This window comes from Equus przewalskii, chromosome 2, assembly GCF_037783145.1.
Source record: "Equus przewalskii isolate Varuska chromosome 2, EquPr2, whole genome shotgun sequence".
Lineage (NCBI taxonomy): Eukaryota > Metazoa > Chordata > Mammalia > Perissodactyla > Equidae > Equus > Equus przewalskii.
This window is the reverse complement of record NC_091832.1, coordinates 112,278,971-112,303,354: the sequence shown is the minus strand read 5'-3', so window position 1 is coordinate 112,303,354 and position 24,384 is coordinate 112,278,971. Positions and strand designations below refer to the sequence as shown.

Genomic DNA, 24,384 nt, shown 5'->3' with positions numbered 1-24,384 from the left:
AGATTATAAACAAGACTATAATAAGATTAGAACTGTCTGTTCATCAAAAAACACTATTAAGAGAGTGAAAAAGCAAGCCACAGAGTGAGAGAAGACATTTGCAATGCAAATATTTGACCAAGGAATAGAATATATAAATAACTACCACAAATCAATACGGAAAGGCAATCCCCTAACGGGAAAATAGGCAAAAGACTTGAATAGATACTTCTTAAAAGGGGATACCCAAACAGTCCACAAAATATGAAAAGAGGATCAATTTTATGTCCCTAGGGAGATGCAAATTTGAACCATAATGGTATACCAGTGCCTAACAACCAGAATTCCTAAAATGAGAAAGACAATGCCAAATGTTGGCAAAGATGTGATGCAAAGAACCCTCCATACATCGTTAAGAATGCGTACTGCTGAGGGCGGAAACTGTTAGAACCGCCTGGGGAGACTGCCGGGCAGCATCTACCAAAACGGAACACACGCAGCTATAACCCAGCGATCTCACTTTCTGATAGATATCCCAGAGAAATGTATACACATGTTCACCAAAAAAACATACCCAAGTATTTTTACAGCAGCACTATTCGTAATCACCCAACACTGGACACAACCCAATGTCCATCAGCAGTAGAATGGCTGAAAAGATTGTAGTGTATTTATGCAAAAGAACACTATTCAGTAAAGAGAATAAATGAATTGTATCTACAGGCGACAACATGGATAAATTTTACAAACATAATATTCAGAGAAAGAAGCCAGACATGAAAAAGTACCTTCTCTATAATTCCATTTATATAAAGTTCAGAAACAGGCAAAAATTAATCTAAGGTGTTGGAAGTTTGGAGAGTGATTACCCTAGGTGAGAGGTAGGGGCTGTTTTAAAACAAAATGAATTTATGAAATATCCTATAACAAATGCACATGATTTGAGTTACCTTTGCATTTGTTAAAAATGATCATCATGGCATTCCAAGTGGAAAAAATAAAAAACAAAATAGTAAAAACACAAAATTATTGCCAAAGGTATAAATTCCGTTCAGATTGCCAATCTTTCCTTCACTAAAGTCTACATAAAACGCATGTGTAAATTTTGCAAAACTTATAATTCTTTCTGAAGCCTTCACTGTATCCTCTTTAAAGAGATGGTGTCATTTTTCCATGTCTTTACTGCAAAATTGTAAAAAAAAAAAAAGGTGAGAAAATGACTTTGAAATAAATCATGAAATAAATCAAACGCAGGCTGTCACTTTCTCTCGCCCTTTCTACCACCAGGCCAACTTTGACACCTACGGTACCGTTTCTCAAAGTCCAGCGCACAGAACTCCCGAATCACTACCTCTCTTGGAATCTGTGGTCACATCTGTATAAAACGGGGTGACAATAGCAACTATGTCATAGAGTTGTCGTCAAGATTTAATGACATAAAAACGCATTATCCTGGAACATAGTAACTGCTCCATAGATGCTAGCGTGTAGTGTAATACTCTCAATTTATATTAATAGTGTCAACGTTAGAATAACCTGACATGCTTGGTAAATCACTATTGATTTCTGGGCTCAAACCCAGACCTACTGAAGGGGAACGCTGGTTGGGCCTGGAAATCTGCATTAACCAGTATTTTTGGGTGATTCTTTTTGCACTCTCAAATTTGATAACCACTGTCCAGAGATTAGGGCTTACTTCTTACTTGTTTCTCGTTGCACACAATGAATGTTTGTTGATGGGCTGACTGATGTTCAATATTGCCAGATGGGTATGATGTAAATTATTAAAGAAATCCGGAATTTGTTATACATTTGTGCAGTACGGGGAATAGATTTTTATATTTTGACTCCAGCAAAATATAAAGGGAAGGTTGTTTTGTTAATACTATCAAAAGTAGCTTCAGTCTCAATTATTTAAACTCTTTTTTTTATAAATGTGCAGACATTTGAATCCTCTCATATTTCACATAACCTCTTTTTCCCCTTAAAATAATTCCATTTAGGTTTTTACTGCTTCTTTTTAATTTTTTTTAACTTGAGGATCCAGAAAGCATAGACATGTGCTCATGGAGAGGACAAATGACCACATTCTCTGGGCTCTGCATTATTACCATTAGACCCACAACTAGGCTTCCATAACCACTTTCTTTCTTATATCTGTGTTCATTTAAAGGAAAGTTCTAGCAATTTGTCTGAAAGGAGAACTGCAAGTGAAAATGGCTTCAACTGTTTAATTCAAATAGAAATTAAATCAAATCACAGTAGCTATTTGAACTTTTTGTCCATAAAACAGTTACACAACTTGTTGCATTGAGTAGAAAGTTGCAATAGGAGAATAAATCCCCTGAGATGTTTGATTCCTTGAAAGCACAGGAGAATCAACTTTTGACAACAGAGAAAAATTAGGAAGTATTCGTTTCTGTTTCATGTCATTAAGTAGACATAAAGATTAAAAGATAAAACCCAGATATTTTATCAGTTTTGTTAACGTTTAGGAACTAAATGGTCTTGTTTGGCGAAAAGCCTTAAACATATGCTTTATTGTGAAAGATAAATTCGTATAATTCAGTTACACATTTTTTCAACTACTGTTGGCTATCTGAGTAAATCTGTCTTCTATAAATTAGTGGAAGAGGTTCAGAGCCTTCATGACATTTATTTCATAAGACAAATATAAGAGAGGTTGGGATTAGACATGAAGAACTTGACTTCCAGGCCACCAGATGGACTTGATATTTTCCAGCCAACAATCTGTTCCTTTATAAATATCAAATGCCCTTGACTTTCTGATGCCACAATTAACCTTTAAAATGACTCTGAACTACAACAAGACTCTTTTCTCCCTTTCTATCAAGAAAGGAAAGGATGGGCTTTTTTTTTTTCTTTTCTGGCAGTGATGCTAAATTCTAACAGTTTGCTAAGCAGTGGAAATCATGCTGTAAGCAAAAGTGTCTGCAAGACAGAGATTCTGACAAAATAGTCTTTATTTTTCCAATGGATACTGGCTACTGTTATAGGATCCACTTCCAAGGACAACTTCACCGAAGCGAGGGTTCCCTAACACCGAGATCACAAGACACACTGACACCGTTAAGGCTTCTCTTCTACCTCTGTCCAGGGGTAGCCTGACCCCCGGATCTACTAGTGTATCTCGTTTCACAGGCTGAATTCAGACACCCAAATCAGTTACAGTAACCTATGTCCCGATAGGATAGAGGAAAAATATGAAAATGAGCCAACACTTTAAGTAGAAGATTTAGCTGTTTGTCAAAGCGACAATAATATTAAAAACACTATAGCATCCAAATAGTCTGATTTCTCTTAGAGTTACTCAGAAAATTCTCAGACATATGAGGAGAAGCAGAAAACTTCAAACGAAGTTTGACTCCTATTGAGCATTTACCATTGAATTTCCTTGTATTTGAAGGACTGCCTTGGCAATTACATATGGCCTTGGTTAGCGATCCAGTAAAAGAAAATAACCTATCAGAGACTCCGGGTCAGGTGTACCCTGGTCAGATTCTACATGGCCTTATAGCTGTCTCCTTGACCTCTCTTCTCTGCCATGACCTAGGGCTTTGATTATTTACTTCTAGATTTAAGAACAAACCAAGAGTTGCAAAAAATTTTTGGCCTTTCTTTTTGGTGATAGTGACTGTGAATTCGATTGTGACACCTAAAACAAAATGTGAGCATGCTCCAGAGCCAAAATCGATTTGGAAAAGGAGACCACTTCCGGACATCTTTGGTTGGTAGATGAGTTTACAAGCACTGATTTCATTTAAAAACTCAGAAGGGACTTCACAGCAGGCTCTGAGAGGAAGCAAAGCCGCTCTAGACTAGTGAGGAGACTTTCCAGATCATTAATAGGGCATCCATTTTAACACCCACCATAACTCAATACCACATTTCATTCATTCATTCATTCATTCCCCGTATTTTCGGCTACTCCCTTAAATTAGGAGCTGGATCTTAATTAAGTGCTTAAGATCTCTCCAAGGAATAAATATATGAAGCAGTAACACTTACTTTCCAGTAATAAACTGACTCCTGGACGGTGTGCAAATAGGCTGGACATAGTAGTTCTCCAGTTTAACTCCTTCAGCAGCAAGTTTGTCAAGAGTGGGAGTCTTTATCTCCGATCCGTGGTAACCCACATCTCTAAATCCCTGATCATCGGCTAGGATGAAAATGAGATGGGGCTGGGAGGTGGCGGCTGTGCTGGGCTCCGGCCTTTCTCCAGCTTGAGCTCGGAAGGCCGCTTCCTCCTCGTCCTCCAAGCCCTGGCCCCAGGACAGGTAACCATAGGTGAGGAGGCTGAGGACCCAGAAGCCTGCCAGCGCCCCCATGGCTAGCATCTTTCCCGGCCAGACCCAGGCCTGCAGAGGCGGCGGAGGCGGGTGCCCCGCGCATTCCCTGGGGGCCATTCACTCGGGTCCCAGCTGACACTCGACACGCAGAACCACGCACCCCGCGCCGCCGCCGGCGCACACATGCACGCGGGAGGGGTGGACCGAGCAGGCGGCGGAGGGTCTCCACCCGGAAAGAAGCCCTGCGCTCCTCTCAGGATCAGCACGTCCCACAACTTGAATCTTCTAGAAGTGATGGCTTAAGGGATGGGCCGTCGGGAAAGCAAGGAGTCGCTCTTCTCCATCAGATTTCACTTTCTCCTCCTCCTCCTCGCTCCCCAGAGCAGCTTCCACAAAAAAAGTTAATACCTCCACCCAAAAGTTCTTGGGAGAAAAAATTCAACTAAGGAATGGAGAATCCCCTTGGGCGGGGGATTTTCCAGGGCGCTCTCAACGTTGGGGAGCGGGGCTCCCCCGAGGGCGCGCGCACGGATGGCGGTGGGTCATCAGCCCGTCCAGCGGTCCCCTCACCTGGAAAACACTGGGAAGTTGAGCCGCCGCGCCTCGCTCTTACCCGGGCAGATGAGGCGCTGCCCGGAGCGGACCGGCTGCCCGATCACCGTCTGCACTTTCACAGGGCTCTCTCTTTCTCCCGGTCCTCTCCAAGGCGTTTGTCAATCTTCCCGACACTCACCAGGCGGCGAAGTGAGAGAGAAGGCCGTTTCCTGACCTCCCTCCGGCGCTACCTCCCCTCCTTTGCAGGAACTGCGGGCAGCGATTTCTTCTCCGGGCCGCTGGAGCGCGTGGGGACCGCAGCGGGGTCCCTGCCCCCGTGGCCGCTCCACACCGAGCCCGCTTGGTCTCCGCAGAGTTGGTGCACCCGGCGGAGGCGCTGCAAGCTGCGTGCGTTTTGTCAGCTAACTTACTTAGTTTTGGCACTCGGAGTTCTTTGCTGCCTCCTCCCTCTTTTCTCTCCAGTGAATCACAGAACTGTACTTTCTGCGTTAGCTCCCCCAGGAAGGGGGGGGGGGGTCGGTTTAGAGGTTCGACCTTTCCTTTTTTCCTTTCCGGGAGGAGGATGGAGGAGGGAGGGGTGGCTTTGCGGGAGAGCGAGCGAGCTGCGGGGGATCCGGGGGATCCGCCAGGGCTACCGCCTCCCTGGGTCGCGCCGGCTGCCCTCCATCATCCGGAGAGAGGGAAACCCAAGGCGGCGCGAATGGGGAAGGGTGAGGTGGGCGCTTCTCTTCCTGGGTCTGTGAATGAAGAGCTCGCTCTCCCGTCCCGAATGTTGCGCTTGCAAACTTTTCCTGGCTTTGGAGGGAGTGAGAGGGGAAGAACAGGAGAAGCAGCAGCCTGCGTAGCACACTCTTCCTTTCTTCCTCTTCTGGTTTTCCTTTACTAGTCCCTTTTCCCCCTGCCTCTCCCCCATTTTTCCTACTCCTTCTATCCCCGCCTCTTTTTTTTTTTTTTTAAACAGTCGCGACCACAAGTTTTTAAGTTGAATTTCCTTTCCCTATTGCTGGCCTTTCCGGCCTGACTTCCTTATTAGCTTCTCCCTACGAGAAGAGATTGAGATTGCTCCCTCCTATTACCTCTCCCTAAACTTACCCACAGGGTGTCTCCAGCCAAGAAGGTGGGGAAGAAGAGGGGAGACAGTTCACCCTCCAGAACCGCGAGGCCAGTCTGCGCTCCTGCAGTAAGGAAGCCACCGTTTCCCATCCAGTAATTCCGGGAATTCCAGGAACTTCATCACGTTTTTTTTTTTTTTTAACTATGTGGAGTAAAACCATTGTAAAAGCTTGTCCTGATCTTGAAGATATGCCTGCTTTTACCAGAATCATAGGCTTTTAAAGCCCTGCCCAAAGGCAGGAAAGGCATTTATAACATCGATAGAGGAGTAATCAATGCCAAGAGCCATTGAGATATTTTTTCTCCCCCCAAAATTCATTCAACAGTTATTTATTTATTATTTATATATCTTTAAAGTTTATTTTTTTATTGAGGTAACATTGATTTGTAGTATTATATAAATTTCAGGTGTACGTCATTATGTTTCAATTTCTGTGTAGACTACATCATGTTCACCACCCGAAGACTAATTACCATCTGTGACCATACATGTGCCCTATTTCTCCTGTCGCCCCCCCCCGCCTTCCCCCTCTGGTAGCCACCAATCTAATCTTTACATCCATGTGAACAGTTACGTATTGAACACCTACTATGGGCTGGGGCATAAAATGTCAGATTCTCCCCATTGCCTAAGCATAAACCTAGGCTTCATTTAGTCATTTATTTTAATTCCTTCCTGTTGTTAGAGCTCCTGTTGAGTTTCTAGGCAAAACATTTGTAAAATGGAAACTTAGCTGCTTTGAAACTTGCAATGTGCTCCATGTGGTTAATTTCACTAGCAAGTGTAGCCTCCTACTAGTTTATTCTCTTCCCCGAGGCCATTCTGGTTAGTCGGTAGGGAGAGGGTCGGTTTTAGAAGACCTGTTTGGAAATGTGCTCTTGGTGATTCTGTGAGTTAAATCATCAAATACGTAACGGGTGACCTCAGTATTGGGAGATTGAAAAGCACTGTGAAGTAAGGCTCCGGGCTTCGTAGGCCTAACCAGGGGCTTGACTGGAAAAGATGCAAACAAACCTTCAGATGGGTCCAGGGACTTTAGTTGGGGATAGCCAATGACATAGCACAAGAAGTGTCCATCTTGCTGTGCAAGAACGATGGCCATTTTCAGTTGAGATTTCAAGTAAGAATAAAAAATAATAATCATTCAACATTTACGGAATATTTACCATGTGTTAACCATTATACTCCATAAAGTGATACATACACACACGTATACACGTGCACACATATATGCTATATAGTATCTCTATAGTGCTTTATATACTTTATCTCCCTTCCTTCTCCAGCACCGTATGAGGCGTTTGTCCCTTCAACAAATATTTGAGGAGCTGGGCCAGTGCTGGATGCTGATGGGAACGTGATGGTGAGCTGAACCAGTGCAGCCTCTGCTCTGGTGGAACTTACACTGTCGCGGGGGAGAAATGTTCCGAGCAGCTGAGTACCCCAAAACTCCAGCAGTCACCTACTATTCTGTAGTATTCTGAATAAGTATTCAGACAAGTGTTCTGAAAAAAAGAACAAAATTCAAAGAAATCTTAAAGAATCCTGACTAGACTGGGTGTCGTTAGGGGGTGAGATGGTACAGGAAAGGGACCTTTAAAATGAGGGAGATGTTATTTTATTTGTTATCCCCCTTTTGCAGAAAATTTAGACTTAGAAATCCCTCTGACTTTAAAACTCATGTTTTTCAAAAGATATTCTTCCCACGAGTGGGTTTTAAGATCTTTTCCGGCCCCATAGCACACAGAACAGAGCTGCCAGAGTTAGAGAATTCTGAACCCCACATGAGGCATGAAGACTCTCCACACTCAGGAGAGAAGGGCAGAACTCCAGCCCGTAAGAAGCCATTTCTGGAGTAAACAGGACTAACACTAAGGAAGACTAAGAACTATTGACAGTTAGTCAGGAGAGCCAAGAAACAAGAATGGTCATGCCATGCTAGACCAAATGAGCTGTGACTCAGAGGGGAAAATCCACCAGCTGAGGGCCCTACCCACAGTGGGAATTAGGTAATAAGAGTTATTCCCACATGTGTAAGGAAGATCTTGAGAGTGAAATCAGAGGCTGCTGAATGCCATGCTTTGTTGTACATTTACTGGTATTATAAGTACATAAACTCATTTCCCATAGGATTGGGTTTCATACACTCTACACAACAGTTTTCGTATTCTCATGAAATCCCAAGTTAAAGATCTTCTATAAATTAGTAGTTCTTTCCTGACTTGCTCAAGACAGCATTTTGGAGTTTAGGCATCAGCTTTCCTTAAGGAATCACATTTTAGGTTTATTTTGGCTTGCATGTGATCACGTTACAAACACACTCCTCTAGATATAGAATGATTATGTAAACATTAAAGGTACTATTTGATTCAGCTTAAAAAACAAGACAAGTAGAATTACTTAGAGATGAAATTAATGTGGACTGATTACTCAGGTGAGGCTTAATCAGGAGGTGGGAATGAAGCTATTCCTTAAAGGATGAAGAAAGTTTGGAAAGGAAAGAAGAAGGTAAAGGAAGGGCATTTCAGGTAGAAGAAAAGAGAAGACCAGCTGACTGAGACATGTTTGGACTGGAAAAGTATGGGAAATCATGTTAACAAGTTCAAGTGACACCAGATATTAAAAGGCTTCGAAAAGAGATGAAGGGTATCAGTTTGATTGTGGGGGCATTAGCAGCCATGAGGTCCTTCAAGCAGGACATCACATGATAAAATACTTCAGTAAATCTTACTAAGGTCATTCCCGGGATGGATTTACAGAGATAGAGGCTCAAAATGAGTTGCTTCAGTTCATCAAAGTTTGAAGAGTTGTAATTTTACCCTGAGAGCAATGAGTCTATCGAAGTTTTTTGGTTAGAGCAGGACATGATGAAAAATAAAGGAAAAGATATCCCAGGACATTTTCAGGGAGAGGTTTGAGGGAGTAAAGACTAGAATCACACCACTGCCACAATGCGTAAAATTTCTACCGCACCTATATTCCTTAAAGAACGACGCTATGAGTATGTCATGTGATGGGAAAGAGGCATTTGTTAAAAGTTAGGAAAGAAGTAATTAATCAACTAAAAGGAAAATAAGTGATAAAGGAATCAGAGACCCAAGATAGGACCTTCTTTGACTGGATAGTAGAAAAAGAAAGGAAGGAGTAGGGTAATTGACAGGATGGTCACCACCGGAGAAGGGACATCAGAATAAGGTGCCATAGTGTGGCCTGAGGCTCTTCAGGGGGTAGACCAAGGGTGGTGGACAGTCAGGGGTGGAGGGTGGGCTGAGAGAGTGCATATGAGGAGCCTATCAGTAAACAGAGAAGCTAAGAAAATCACAGGCGAGCAGTAGAATGGCTAGGTGCACAGTGTTTCTTTGAAACATCCATATTAATCTTCACCACAAAGATATTCCTGCCCTCCCCAGGAGGCGTGGACAGAATTGCCCCAGCTTACAACTGCATAAACCTAAACACACTTTCTTGCCTAGTAAGACAGCATGCCTGCCACACCGTCCTCCTTTCTTCTGTAGGTATTTGTTTTCAACTAAACTTGTACTGAGATGTTTAAAAGATACAGCTAACTTTTAGATGTAGATTTAAAAAAGTTGTGAAAACAGTCAACAGGGATTTACAGACTATTAAAAAGATTGAAAACTCAAGTGCTGCTTGTTTGGGTTTATAAGTGCATTAAGTACTTAAAGATGAAGGAATGTCACCAAGTTTAAATTCATGCACAAGTAGTCTAAAACATGCATTTGTCCTAATAGAGTCATGTTGATGTGGATCCCATTTAATAAACTCCTTATTAAACATTATTAACTCCTTTTTTTTGGGGGGGGGGGAAGACTAGCCCTGAGCTAACTGCTGCCAATCCTCCTCTTTTCGCTGAGGAAGACTGGCCCTGAGCTAACATCCGTGCCCATCTTCCTCTACTTTATATGTGGGATGCCTACCACAGAATGGCGTGCCAAGAGGTGCTGTGTCGGCACCCGGGATCCGAACTGGCGAACCCTGGAATGTGCTCACTTAACCGATGTGCCACCGGGCTGGCCCCCATTATTAACTCTTTATTAGACTCTGGGACAGAGGGTGCTTTGGGCCGTTCATAAGAAAGAAGAGCTCTCTGAATCAGACAAAGTAGGATGCTGAAGGAGCTGGTTTAGTAATTGCTAAGTAAAGATCACTTCCCTTTTTGGGGAAGTCTCTGTTAAAACAAGCTGTAATATTTATAAAGAAAAGGTGAGTAACGTGAGACACCCTAAATTTCAACCGTGTATAAATGTACCCACCCAAAAGTAACAATTCTTTTGACATTAGAAACTCAGAAAACCTGAACTGTCAAAGAAGAGATCTTTCTTTCATTCAACAACAAATATCTTTATGTGAAAGTAGATTTTTAAACAAAATTTTTACAATGGGGAAATCTGGTAATTTCCACAGTTTTGAAATCTGTTCTTATTGCTTAAATTGTAAGTAAAATTCTACTTTCTGTTTAAGATATCAATTCCTAAACCTGGCTGCTCATTGATTACTTTAGGAATCTTCTTATAAAAAAAGGAAATTCCCAGCTGCACCCAAGACCCAAATCAAAATATCCAGAGAGAAAAGCTCTCCAGGTGATTCTGGTGTGAATACAGTTTTGAAAACCACTGATTTAGGATCTAAAGCATCAAAAAGTTTCAATGGGATTGCTTAATGGATGCAGTTGGTACCATCTATCAAATATAATATGGGAAACACAGCTGAAAAATAGGTGGCTAAGTCTAGAGTCAGAACAACTGAGGGCTGAGCAGCCAGTTTCTGTAAGATGGCAGGAAGAATTAAAGTTGGGATATGGCCAAGCCACTAGGATTGAGAAAAGAAGGCAGAGGTATTAAAGCAGAAGTGGGTGAATGCTGGGGGCAACAGTCTGTGCAGGCATTGCTGGACACAGGTACCCTCAAAGGAAACACCAGGAGGAAAAGCTAAGTTCTGAATTCAGCTTCTCCATAGTGAGATCTTTGGGCAAGATTCCTGGTTTCTTCCTGCGGCGTGGGGCAAAGGTATAAGGTGCTGACCTCCTGAGATTGAAGTGTTCTGATATCTGGTGTCATTGATGCTAGACAGATGTGAAATCCAGAGTCAAGGCTAGTGAATAAGAGTTTCCTGATCTAGCACTCAGGAAGTGGCATATTCCCAATAATGAGTTTATAAGAGTCATATGAATTAAAGAATATAAGAATAATATGAATTGTAAGAATAAAACTCATAAGAGTTTATAAGATATTAACAGAAGTTGGTGATTGGAGGATAAGGATGAAGTAGGAATAAATTATTATACCTAGTTTCTGCTTTGGGGAAATTGCCTGAATGGTCATGCCGTTTATGATGGTAGGAGCCATGAAAGGACTAGCAGATTTGAGGAGTAGATGAAAAAATTACTTTGGTGTTGTTGAACTTGGGGTCTGTGCAGCATCCCAAAGGGGGAGTACAGGAGATAGGGGGATACATGGGTCTGGACCTCAGGGAACAGGACAGGACAGAAAATTTCAGCCGAATCTAGATAGGGTGGGTAAAATTTCCCTGGGAAAGGTGGAGAATTAGGAGTGAGAAAGGAGACCAGGCCAGATCTATTTAAGGATAGGGAAGATTAAATGGGGCCCACAAGGAGAGTAAGAAGTAGGGAGAAAAATGTAACTGCAAACACAGCAACATTTATCGAATATTACTCAATAATGGCATGGTGCCGGCATTATGCTAAGTGGTTTTCCATGAGCTATCTCAGTGCTCTTCACAACCTACACAGGTAGGTGCTATTATTACCATTATATGTGTGAAAAAACCAAGATTAAGTTACACCAGGTGGTTGAACAAAGGGAAGGGAAGCAAGAGAAGACCATCATAAGAGAATTTGATATGATGGCTATATCAAATTTGGCTATATCAAATGGCCAAGGACCAGAGAACCAGCACACCAGGAAGTGGGGGAGGTCAGCAGAGTCAAGAGTGAAGAGGGTGGGGAGATAAGGAACACCTTATCCTATAAGGACTCAGTATTGTAAAAATAATTAAAAGTATGCACTCTGGAGTCATGCTGCCCACTTGCTAGCTAATAAGTTTCTTAATCTCTCTTTGTTTCATTTTCTCATTTGTAAAATATGGATAATAATAGTACCTACTTCATAGTGTGGCATATTACTTAGCTATTGCCAAACAATGCTGTCTAACAAGTCACCCCAGAACTCAATGGCTTAAAGCAATAATACTTTATTCTTACGGATCTGAGCATCTCCTGGGCCAACTCTGCTCCAAGTGTTCCCCATCTCCTCCTAGGATCAGTGGGATAGACACACGTTCTCCTCAGGGCAGTGGCTGAAGTTCAAGAGAGCAAGCCCAACCAAGCAAGCTCATATCAAGACTCAGTTTATCTGCTTAAATCCTGTTGGCCAAAGCAAATCTTATCACCAAGTCCAGAGTCAAGGAGTGGGAAATACACTCTTCCCAGCATGTGGTCATAAGAAAGCTGTTGATGGAGGAAGAGGTGAAGAAATGGGGCCAATAATTAAACTGACCACAGTTCTTTAGAAAATTAAATGAGCTAATATTTGAAAGCACGTAAAAGAGTGCTTGGTCCATTAAAAGCACTATTAATGTTTGTTTGAATTTGCTATTCCTATTATAATTATTTCTAAGTTAATTTATAGTTTAATGTCATTCCAACCAAAACCTCAATCTGATGATAATTCAGAACTCAGCATACAGTAATCTTTATAAGAAGAGTAATATGAAGGCCCCAACATTATCACATAGTAGAACAAGAGAGGCCAAAAGTTGATCTGACGCTATAGAAAAACAATATATAAAAAGAAACTTTTCAAAAAAAAGTAAGCATTAAGACTGATGAACATAACATTTGGATAATTATATAATCACACTAAAAAATAATTAATCCAAACCTTGTAGCGCGCACCGAAAGAAAAACACGTCTAGTTGAAATTGGAGTGCTTAATAAAAAAAACAAATTAAAGAAAGCTCAACAGAAAATTTAATTGACTGTATATCACATTTGTGGGAAAATATTTTACTTTTGGTCTTTAAATGATATAGAAATTTCAGTGGCAAATGACTGATTATGAAATACTTTGAACTCACTATGAAATCAGAAGTTCTAACTGAGGTACCAAGATTCAGAGCTGTCATTTTCCAGAGAGGTGTGCCAGAACAAGGTGCCAGTTTTCAAAGGAGATTCTTAAAAACCAGTTCGACAACTCTTAACATTCTTACCCACACAGAGGTAATAAAATGGTCAGAGTGTGTGGAGGCCAGAGACTGTGTGTGAAGAGACATTTTTCTGAAGTTGTTCCTGTGCCCTGAGAACATCTAAACCTGCCTACAAGGGCCCAAGGCAGGCGGTGCTGACCCCCTGAGATTCAGAGGTCTGGTGTCTAGCTGCTACTTGAGAAAGCCTCAGAACAGGCTGCCAGTGAAGCAGAGGATGAGAGGGGCTTACAGGGCCTGGCCCGCTCTCCCTGAGTTTGTCAGAGCAAAGGATGCTTGAGTGTCTCCTGGGAACCAGATGTAGAGTAGGTATGAAAGAGGCAGCCCTGGGACGGTCTGCTGTCCTCTTCAGGAAGGCCTCCTGCAGGCTCAGTCAGGCTCCATAAGGAGAATCAAGAGGTAGCTGTCCAGTCTGAGGGGTTAACTCTCCAGATTACAGCTGGAGCTGCCTGTTGCCGTGTCAAGGGAACTGAGGACAAGAGATAGGGAAAATAAAAATGGGAAATATTTTGTACACCAGAACTATAACTATATATAATATATATATATATATATTTTAACTATATATAAGATATATTTGTATATCTTATATACAGTTTCAAACGAAAGTTTGAATAACTGGGCAGAGATTGTGTTAAAAAGAATAGAGTGACAAGAAATTAAAGAAGAAAGAATAAAATGAACTGGAGGGACTGAAGACAATTTCACAGGACACCGAGAGAAGGGCAGCCTCAGAGTTCTGAATCAGATGAGGTTTCATGGTCAAGCTCTTTCGTCTATCTCTTTGTGATTTAGGGCAATTCACTTAACTTTTCTGAGCCTCAGTGACCTCAAGTAAAAATTAAGAGCTTAATTATAGTCCTAAAATGATATCCTTTGTTTCCCTTTTACATTCCTTTTCCTTCTCCTCAATAAAAGAAAGTGCAGGATTTCTAGGGCATAAGCCAGTTGGACACCAGCTAAATTGATGAAGTCAGAGAGATTTCAAACAGAAGCCAACTAGAGGAATTTATGTCTTTTCAAAGAGTACTACACCATCTTGTCATGGTAAAATTACATTCACTGTAGGTTTCTATATCTTGTTAAAAAAAAAAAACCCTCGAATTTTACAAATATGTCGCTTCTTTCCTTGCTTGAAAAATAAAAGAATATTTGAAGACTAGGTTCAGGTTCTAGTTCTGCTCTCCATCATGGTGCAAGCTCTCTCAGTTTCAGTTTTCTCAACTGTCAAGAAGGAAAATAACACCTTCCTTATCTACTTGTACAGGGTAGTTCTAAGAACCACATTGAGATAAGATTCATGAAAGTGTTTTGAAACCATCAGGCACCCTTTATCTGCAGGTTCTTCATCTCTCCCTGGTTTTCTTCATTTCCCTGACTTCAGAAAACCCCTTTCCTCTGGAGACTCCTGAGCAATGAATGACTCAGTGTCCATCTGAAAAGAGTGGGTGGAACTCTAAACCTAAGCCAGTATTTGTGGAATAGTCTGTTAACTTTCCTCATAAAAATAAGAGTTATGGATACTAAGAAGTCTACAACCAGCCAAGATCAACCTGTAGTGAAAGATCATTTCAGAATCATAGCTTTCTAGCATGAGGTAAACATCCTGGCTAGACCCGCCCCTACATTGCAGGGCTCGTGTCAAGATTAAAAATGGAAACCTACCTGCCATACATTTAAATATTTAATAGTAACAAGTCAAGCTAATAAATTGTTAACTAAAATAGATTCTTATCCTCCTATCTACAATGAATTCCTCTAGTTGGCTTTGATTTGAAATCTCTGACTTCATCAATTTAACTGGTGTCCACTTGTTTCTGCCCTAGAAATCCTGCATTCTCTTTTATTATAAGGAGAGCAAAGGAACATACATGGGAGACAAAGATATAATTTGAGAGCCAGAAGGTATATTTACCTTCAAATGATCAATGATTCAATGATCTAGAAGCCGGATTCAAGATTAGAATTCCTGAGCTTGTCAGAGTTCCATGTCATTTGTTGGTAGTTTGGTTCCCGGCCCACGTTCGCTCCTTTCTCTTTGTCTCTATTCCTGCACCACAAGGCCCTTGGATACAAGTGTGTAGACACTCTACACCACAAGACCAAACTGTCCACACCCCTCTAAAACAGCTCTGTCTTGCTCTCCCCTTGATCCAGGGAGCATACTATAGCTATGTGTTCCTCCCTCAGAAGGACAGGCCTGCAGAAGGGATCTTTGCATGGAATTTTGGGGCCCAGATATTCCAGATATGATCTAAAAGGGGCTGTGTAGACTCTGGGTGGTCTCCCTCCCCTTTGGGAAGGAGCAGGACTGGAGGAGGGCCAGAGATCAGCTCCCTGTCTTGCCCAGGTCTACTGTACTGCTCTGGCTTTTGATTGATCAACCACTTTAATTGCCCAATCTCCTATTTACCTACACTTTAGGCTCAGTTTCATCTGGGGCCTCCTAATTCTTTAAAATGGGAAATGTTGGCTCATGCCCTTCTTCTACTTTCATTCCTACCAAACATGTCTTTATTTGTTATCATGCTCTCTGTGGATGATCATTTCCTTTGTTAACTTGCGTGGGCAGGCCCCTCTATTGTTTATTCCCTCACTCACATCACATCCTCTCAACTAGTTTCAAAGATATGCTATGTCTTTACATTTTGTTCTTTCCTTCCTTCTGCCTTGATATTCACTCAACTATCCCCTACCTAGGGTCCACTATTGGTCAATTGGTCAGTCATTGGCCAGACTCAGCAGGGCATAAGACAAGCAAGGTCCATGCTTTCATTGAGATGTGGTTTTCTGGGAGAATGGATAATGGGTGATTAGTCCAACTGTGATGAGTGCTATGAAGTTGATGTTCTATGAGAGTGTAAAATGGGGGTCCTAACGCAGTGTGGGTGCAACTACTCCCCAACTTTAGGTAAATAGTTCTATTTATTTTCTTTACTTTGGCTTCTATGCTGCTAAGTACTGCTTAATTTCATGCTATTCAATCTCAGCTGGGTCTTCCTCACTGTTTAGTTATCCTTTTAATGATTTTGAAGGTTCTCTCCCATAGCTTTTAGAGGGAGTAAAGGAAGGCTAAAATGTAATCAGTGTAAAATAGGCTGTGGTATAATTGTCGCCTATGTGTGGTGATCTCCTGCCAGAAGGGTACAGCCAAATTTAATAGAGAAAACATGACAGGCCTAGGTTTTTCATTTCATACTGTAGCCTTCATACTCTCAGCTTCTATCGAGGCCTGGATGAAACGTCTCCTGAGAATCATTACATCTGTCTGCCTTGATTTGCTTCTTACTGCTTAAACTTGAATTAGCAGTAGTCACATCAAGAGGAAACAGAAAGCAGTCATGTTCACTAGCAAATGCAACCTGTCTGGCTACGGAAAAGATATATCCAGTTCAAAATAATAAAATGGCATTCTGATTTTTGGATCACTTTCTCATAGTTTTGGTTAGTGTAAATTGCTCACACATTATTTGCTTGGACAATCACAAAGGTTCAAGAGACAATCAGGGGTTAGGGCAGGGTTGATAAGGTTCATCTCCTGCACGAGGCCACTCCTTCAAGAGTGGGAGAGGTGGAACACATGGAAACAAACACAGAGAGTCAAGCAAAATGAGAAAACAAAGGAATATGCTCCAAACAAAAGAACAAGGCCTCAGGAAAAACCTTAATGAAACAGAGATAAGTAGTTTACCTGATAAAGAGTTCAAAGTGATGGTCAAAAAGATGCTCACTGAACTTGGGAGAAGAATGGATGAACACAGTGAGAACTTCAGCAACGAGACAGAAAATATAAGAAAGTGCCAAACAGAAGTCAAAGAGCTGAAGAATACAATAACTGAACCTAAAAATGCGCTAAAGGAGTTCAACAGCAGACTAGATGAAGCAGAAGAAAGGAGGCACCAGGCAGCTCACGTAAGAGTGTGCAGAAAAAGGCTGGGTGCCCCGGGGCTCAACCCCTCTTCCAGGCACTGCACAAGCAGGAGCAGAGAGGGCAGAAATAGGAAGGGGGGAGAAAAAGAGAAAAAAGAGGGACACAAAACTAGCACAGTTTGAACACCTGCTTTAAAATGCAGATTGCAGTAGTACCTCAGGGAGAAACTATGAGAATTAGAGAACTTGACTCCTGTTGGAAAATTAGCAAGATTCCTGAAATAAGAAAGTGCTCAAAAAATTGTTGGTTTTAGAGAGGTGGCTTCGGAGCTAGACTAACTAGGCTCAAATTTCTGTTCCAATATATTAGCTACGTAACTAATTACTTAACTTCCCTCTGTCTCAGTTTCCTTAGCTATAAGATGGAGGTAAAGATACTACCCACTCATAAGGCTGATGCAAGAATTAAATATGTTAATGCATGCACAACACAAAGACGGGGCCCAGCACCAGTCAGCCATTCAATGAGTGTTAGTTACAGTGAGCATATCACATCCTGCCAGGTACTGTGCATGATACTCTCACGGCATCATCTCATTCTCCATGGTCAACTAATGTTCTCTGGGGCAAAAAGGCTATCTGGCAATTGGTGCTGTCTTAAAGCAAGATATTATGAGGATGGTATTATGTTTGTGACTCAAAAATATCCGGCATCAAATAATTCCTTAAAAGTGGATAGCATTGGAGAGTATTAATCCTAAGATATCCTAATGAAAAAACTCCATTGAATTCACTTCTTTTCCACAAATATTTACTGACATGTGCCAAAAATATGCCGAAATTCTGTATGCGTAGTACTGAAGGGATTTGTTTCAAAAAGTCATTTTTATTTTATGAAAAAGGATCAGAATTAACTTTCCACCGTATACATTATGCTCATAACTTATATTCCCAGGAGACTTCTTCCCTCTAGTTTTGCATCTCCTTTCCGAGAAGCCATCCAACTCCCCATTTTCTCACTTTGGTCCCTGGAATTAGTCCTTGTTGGTGTTTCCATCCTCACTTCTCCTTTAAGAAGAGCCTGCATTGATCCTGACCCTTTGGTGTTAGTGGACTTTTCAGGGTCACATAGGGAATCAGTGACTAAAGAGGCAGTGAGAATGCCGGCCTCTTGCCTCTGCTTTAATGCTTTCTTTTTTGATCACGACATGCTCTTGATTACTATTTTTTAAAGTTTCTTCCTTCTTGTTTGTAAATTAAATGCCAGAAGATTTTAATTTGGAAAAAATTGAAAACCATAGCATTCGATAATATGTACGTTATTAATGAGGTCAATTCTTACACTCAGTTATTCAGAAGGAATTTAATTTTCAGAAAATAAGTGGAATTGGCAATGAATTGCTCTTATACTATGATGGAAGTCTTGAGGAGCACCCTTCCTTCTCTTCTCTGCTTAGCCCCCAACCCCAGCCTCTTCGGAAGCATTTGATTTGAAGTCACTGGGTCAACTGAGGCGATTACACCATCTTTCGGCAATACTAAAACAAACGCAGATATCTTGCAATTTTTCTTGTCCAGAATGGGGAACACTAGTTTTGCTAATAAGATTTTTTTAAAATGCATTGTCATATCTAAAATTTCATATTTCATTTCATTTTTAAAATGTTATTTGTCAGATTTTCATGTTAAAATAACCCCATGAGAAAGTTACTTCATCACTTTAAACATTACTGTAATATAATTTCCTTTTGATATCAAAGATTGGCTCATAAAAATACGATTTTATAGGACAAGTTTTCCCTCGTGGCTATCTTGTGTTCACTTGCCACAATTAATAAAAAACTAGATTCTCTGCAGATGTTTTTATTAGCATACTGAGAATTCAGAGAAATAAGTCTGACTGTAGTTTATAAAATATCCACCTTAAAAACTTTTAGAAATAAATGCATTTTATTTTCTTTCTTTCAGCTTAATACCACATGGGAACTAGTTTTGTAACATTCATAAATTTCTTTTGGTATGAATTAATTTAAGGAATCTGTACTTCCTTTATGATGATATGTTAATAGTTTTAGCAAAAAATCGTATCCATGTAGTATCATACATTAATCATATACTATCTCTCTGTGGAACAATCCAATTAATTTACATGTATTTGAATTTAATGTAAAATAACCAGTAGTTCTCTGTGTACAGCTAGTGTGACTGGAGCTTTTTAAATTCATAAATTGATGGGTAGAAAATAATTCTGATTTTGGTTAAGCATTCTTTCTCAACTGCTGTAAACTTTGATGACATTTATAATGAGAGAATTTCTAGTTCATACCTTGTGAAGTAGAAAAAGTCACAATGCAAAGGAAGGAAGTAAATACTTTATAATGTTAAAAACCTTCGTAATTTTAGACTGTAGAGGGAGTGATAAACAAATAGTGGTGTTTCAAATAATCTGAAGTTGATCAGGAAAAGATTGTAGAGGAATAATGGAGGAATAATGGAATTTTTAGAGATAATACATATGCAAATATATATTACATAAAGATGGAAAAATAGAAATGGGAGAGTTGTCTCAGTATACATTTTGCAATGTATTTTATTTAAATCACTTTCAATAAAAAGGTATCATTTGGGGGCCACTTTTGTGTGCTCCACTTTGGCGGCCCAGATTTGGTTCCTGGACACATGCCTACACCACTTGTCAGCAGCCATGTTGTGGCAGCGACTCATATACAAAATAGGGGAAGATTGGCACAGATTTTAGCTCAGGGTGAATCTTCCTCAAGCAAAAAGAAGAAGATTGGCAACAGATGTTAGCTCAGGATGAATCTTTCTCAGAAAAAATAAAAAGGTATCATTTTTCCATGCTATTATAATTTTAACATTTCTGTGTCATGTCTATTAGCTGAATTTCTTGTCAGTTGTTATTTTCTGCAAAAGACTAGAAGAATCTATTATGACTAAGTATATTTTGTGTTGTGATTTCTTTTAAGGATCCATGTTGTTGACCTAATCTTTTGATTCAGAAATAACAGCTAGTTGAATCTAGTCCCCCAGTAACCATATTCTGAAGCTTTATAAAGCAAATGATTAGAGCAAGTATTAACCAAGTATATTTGCCTGCCACCCACTCAGACCTTACACAAGTTAAAACATGCATGAAAAGAAGACACAAAACATCAAAAGTACCATGAACATAGACTAACTTTGCCTAAACATTGCCCAGCTTACATGTTTTCCCACATAGAATGTAATCCTTCTTTTTCAAATTTCCTGACAAGTGCACATAAGATGAGGTTTCTTCTAGGTATATTTTTATTAACCTAATATAAAAAGTTGGTTCCCAGGGCCGGCTCCGTGGCCAAGTGGTTAAGTTCGTGCCCTTCACTGCGGCGGCCCAGGGTTCGGATCCTGGGCGCAGAAATGGCACTGCCCGTCAGGCCATGTTGAGGCGGCGTCCCACATCCCACAACTAGAAGGACCTGCGACTAGGATATACAACTGTGTACAGGAGGGGCTTGGGGAGATAAAGCAGAAAAAAAAAAAAAGATTGGCAACAGTTGTTAGCCCAGGTGCCAATCTTTTAAAAAAAAAAAGTTGGTTCCCTTGCAAAGTGACATCAAAATATTTTACTACTGAGTAATTACTTGGCTTTCCTCCAATTGATTTTCTACTGTCGGCAATTATGTTAAAAAAAAATACAGATCTGGTCGTGTACCAGTCCTGCCCTCCATCTACCCCATATTCCTTTGGTCCAGAATGTCTATTTTAGCTTATAAAGATAGTGTGAGTATTTGATTGATGTCACCCCCCAACTGGAGTAGGGACTAGGTCAGATTTTGTTCACTAGTCCAGGCCCAGGGTTTAGCACAGTGCCTGTTCCATAGCAAGTACCTAATAAATATTAGCTGAAGGAGGGGGGCCTTGGAAATTGATGTTGCATGGAACAAGGGTCCTTCCTACATTGTGTCTAATTATCTTCAGTGAATATGAAAGTCCTGGGATACTTGATACCGTCTCATAGCTTCTAAAAACGCCTCAGTGATCTCCTCCCCTTCCACCCTTGGAAATAAGAGATTGGTTGAGAAGCTCTTGATGCTGCTAAATTCCATCAAATGTCTGGCTGAAAAAATTGCTGCTGTCTCTCACAGGTGCTCTGAGATAACTTAACTCTAATATTCATTAATTTACTCTTCCATTTCCAAGTATGTTTTGGCAAACACTCAAATAGAGGGTAATGGAGTTTTGGCTATTTGGCCAAGTCTTCTTTCACAACTGACAATATGACAGCAGAATGCAATGGCGCATTGGCTCACAGGCCGGTTTCCTTGCTTGAGGGCTTTCTCACCTGAGAGGTCTGTGTTACCTTTCCAGAAAGCGTTGGGTTTCTGCATTAATGTGAAGTTTAGCTGACTGAGCAGAGGTTCTTTCCTCTTTAGGAATATGGAGCCCAAACGGAAAAATAACCCTGCCATCCCTACCCCTCCATCCCCCTGTGGAAACTCAGAATTAAGCCCTGCTCAAATCAACTTAAATAGAAGACAATGTATGTATCCATCTCTTATTGCAGAGTTAGCCAAGCAAGTTGTTAAGAGCTGTGCTCCAAGAGACAAGATTTTCATAAGGAGTGCCATCCCTAACTAAGAGGACAGAAGCTGGAAGGCTGTTTGAGTAGCTGGCGGATGAGTTCCTCTTCCTGCCAAAGGTGAACACCAACATCATAAACAGACCGCACAGCATGCTTGAGAGAGGGAAAAGGCTTAAGGAGCACTTCTCCACACACTCTTCATGTCCAGAGATGGAAGAGTTGATGGAGTTAATGGAGGAAGTAAAACCAAAAAAGAACAGAACGTGAAGACTTCAATAATATGAAAGGAATACATATTTGGCAACAGAAGAAGAGAAAGAGAGAAGAAATTGACAGATGGTACAGAGAAAAGCCATTCTGTACCACGGGGAAGACATCCTTTGAAGGGGTTCATCCTTTAAAAAGACAATCCAAACTTTTTGGAGAATTCCAAAACAATAGGAAACATCCCCAACCCTGAAAGGTGCAAGGAAATCTGCTACTGGTCTGGTAAGGAAACATGGATTTATGACAGCTGGTGACATCTAAAAGGACCTGAATATAGACTCCTTGGGAGGTTGGGTGCTGCTTCTTCAATACATCTTAGAGGTGGGAATGGGCCATGGGAATGCGGCAGTTCAGAATCAGATAGACAGACATGCATATAGGCCCTGCTCTATCAATTGCTAGATAAGACCTTGAATAATGTGCTTAACTTGTCTAAGTGTCCCAGGTTCTTTATGAATGGGCTAATGTCTTTTATAAAGTTGTTGTGAGGATTATGTGAAACAATTGGCATATCACAGGAGCTTCAAATTGTGATTACCGTGTTAACATGTTATTTCTATCCTCCCAAGACTTTTCAAAGTTCAGGTGGGGAGATATAGTTCCTGTTGTGGGGGGGGGGGCGGTGAATGATGCTCTCATAAGAAGACATGGAGGTATATTTAGGGTATATAATGTTTATTGGGTAGGAAATTAAGTGTTTTGGGTTGTAGCTGAAGTTTGTACTGCTTCTTCCTACTGATAGTTGAATCTTTTGGAGAACAACTGAAAAGTGAATGATGTGCTATGCATATGGTATAAATGAGTAAGATTTTTCTGATGGGCTCTTGGCTTTGAGTTAGATATGGAGTTAGGTATGGCGTGCCATCCAGAAAGACCATCTTTCATTCAATGGTGGAAATGGCAGGAGGTGGGGATCATTGGGGGCATCTTAGAGGCTGCCTACCACAGTAGCTGAATCCCTAATTCCAACATGCCCAGGTCAATTGTTGGGATTCCTGCCATTTTCAGGAAGGACTCTGTGTTATCACTGCAAAGGTGATGCTGCCTTGAGCTAATTATGATTTACACTTGCTGAAATGTATGTACTATTTAGTACATTTGTAGACTTGACCTTAAAATTTACTTTTATGGAGCTTTTATTTTTATGTATTTACTGCCTTTCTATTTTTAGTGGTATTGTGTTATTACCAATTCTTTGTTATCACTACCCGCTCCCCACCCCAATGGAAAAGAGACCTGTTAAGATCTTTGAGAACCACTGGCGAAGAAATTGGATAGGGAATTTAATGCCGTTTTCAGTTTAGACCCCAAAACAATAAACTATAGTTGACAGTGTGAACCCCAAAGATCTTTTCCTCTAAAATACTCTTTGAAAATACACTTAGTCAAGATTAGGGTAAAGTTTCTTCTTTCCCAATTCTGAAATTTTCTGGTTATCATCAGGAAACTTACTGGATCAAGGACATTCAATTTCCCACTTTCTCCTATAGGTAAGGTTGGGAGACAGAATGAAATCAAAGTGTACTGTTGAAACGGAATCTTAGAGATGATCTCTCTCATTTTATAGACAGCCCTACAAACCTCAGTGTCAAAGCTGTGGTTCAAAGATATCCCAAACATAGTCTAAAACCAAACTTGTGATCTTTCCTTGCAAACATGTTCCATTTCAGTTGGTGGTAACATGCAGGCCCCAAAGCCACAGACCCTGCTGACGCTGTCATCCACTACATCCAGTCTATCATGAAATTCTACTGATTTTACTCTCCAATAAAGTATATTTTGAATTCATTTACTTTTCTCTCTTCCTCCTAAACACCTCTCTGGTCCTCTTGTCCGAAAAACCATAATCTACATTCTGGATTCCTGTATTGGTCTCTTCCAGATTCTGTTCTTGCATCATTCTAACTCATTCCCCACAGATAAGGCACAGTCATTCTTTCCCTTACAGGCCTAGAGTTCCTTATTTAAAGTACTCTGTTTCCTCGGGGCCTTCCCTTAAACTCTTTCCTCTGCCTAGACCAGTCTTCCCTGCTCCCTCGCCCACCCCGGATTTCATATCTGGGTCAGATATCACTTCCCGCAGGAAGCCCTCTTTGACCTCTTGGTGCGGTCAAGTTCTCTTACATCCTGACGCATTTATCACATATTGTAATTACATTTGATTTGTGTGACTATCCGATTACTTCTTGCCTTCCTCACCAGATTCTGTCATGGGAATAGGGACAATGAATATTTTGTGCACCTATTATTTCAGTATCAGGTACAGAAATTGAGATCTAGAAACACTTACTGTGGGCAACGTCTGAATAAATGAGTTTCGTTTTAGTCTCAGGCCCCTTACCCTCTGGTCCGGAGTAATTTCTACCACATTTTGCTACATTTTCCTCTCTTGTTCAAAAAATAAATCTATCTATCTTTTAGTTGAAAATGAAAGGAGCATAAGAATTTCAACTTCATAGAGAATT

General features: G+C 40.8%; 1 protein-coding gene across 2 annotated transcripts in view; it reads right to left on the bottom strand.

Moving 5' to 3' along the window:
* Positions 1–6,133, bottom strand: part of ARSJ (arylsulfatase family member J) — a 72,798-nt gene extending 66,665 nt beyond the window's left edge. Inside the window, exon 1 of one of the 2 annotated variants that reach the window (XM_070609253.1) lies at positions 5,937–6,133. In XM_070609253.1, coding sequence (XP_070465354.1) covers positions 5,937–6,118 — 182 coding nt within the window. In that variant the 5' untranslated portion in view covers positions 6,119–6,133. Of the gene's footprint in view, positions 1–4,008 lie in introns of both variants that reach the window. The other variant, XM_008518085.2, reaches the window with a different exon arrangement.
* Positions 6,134–24,384: the final 18,251 nt, after the last annotated feature.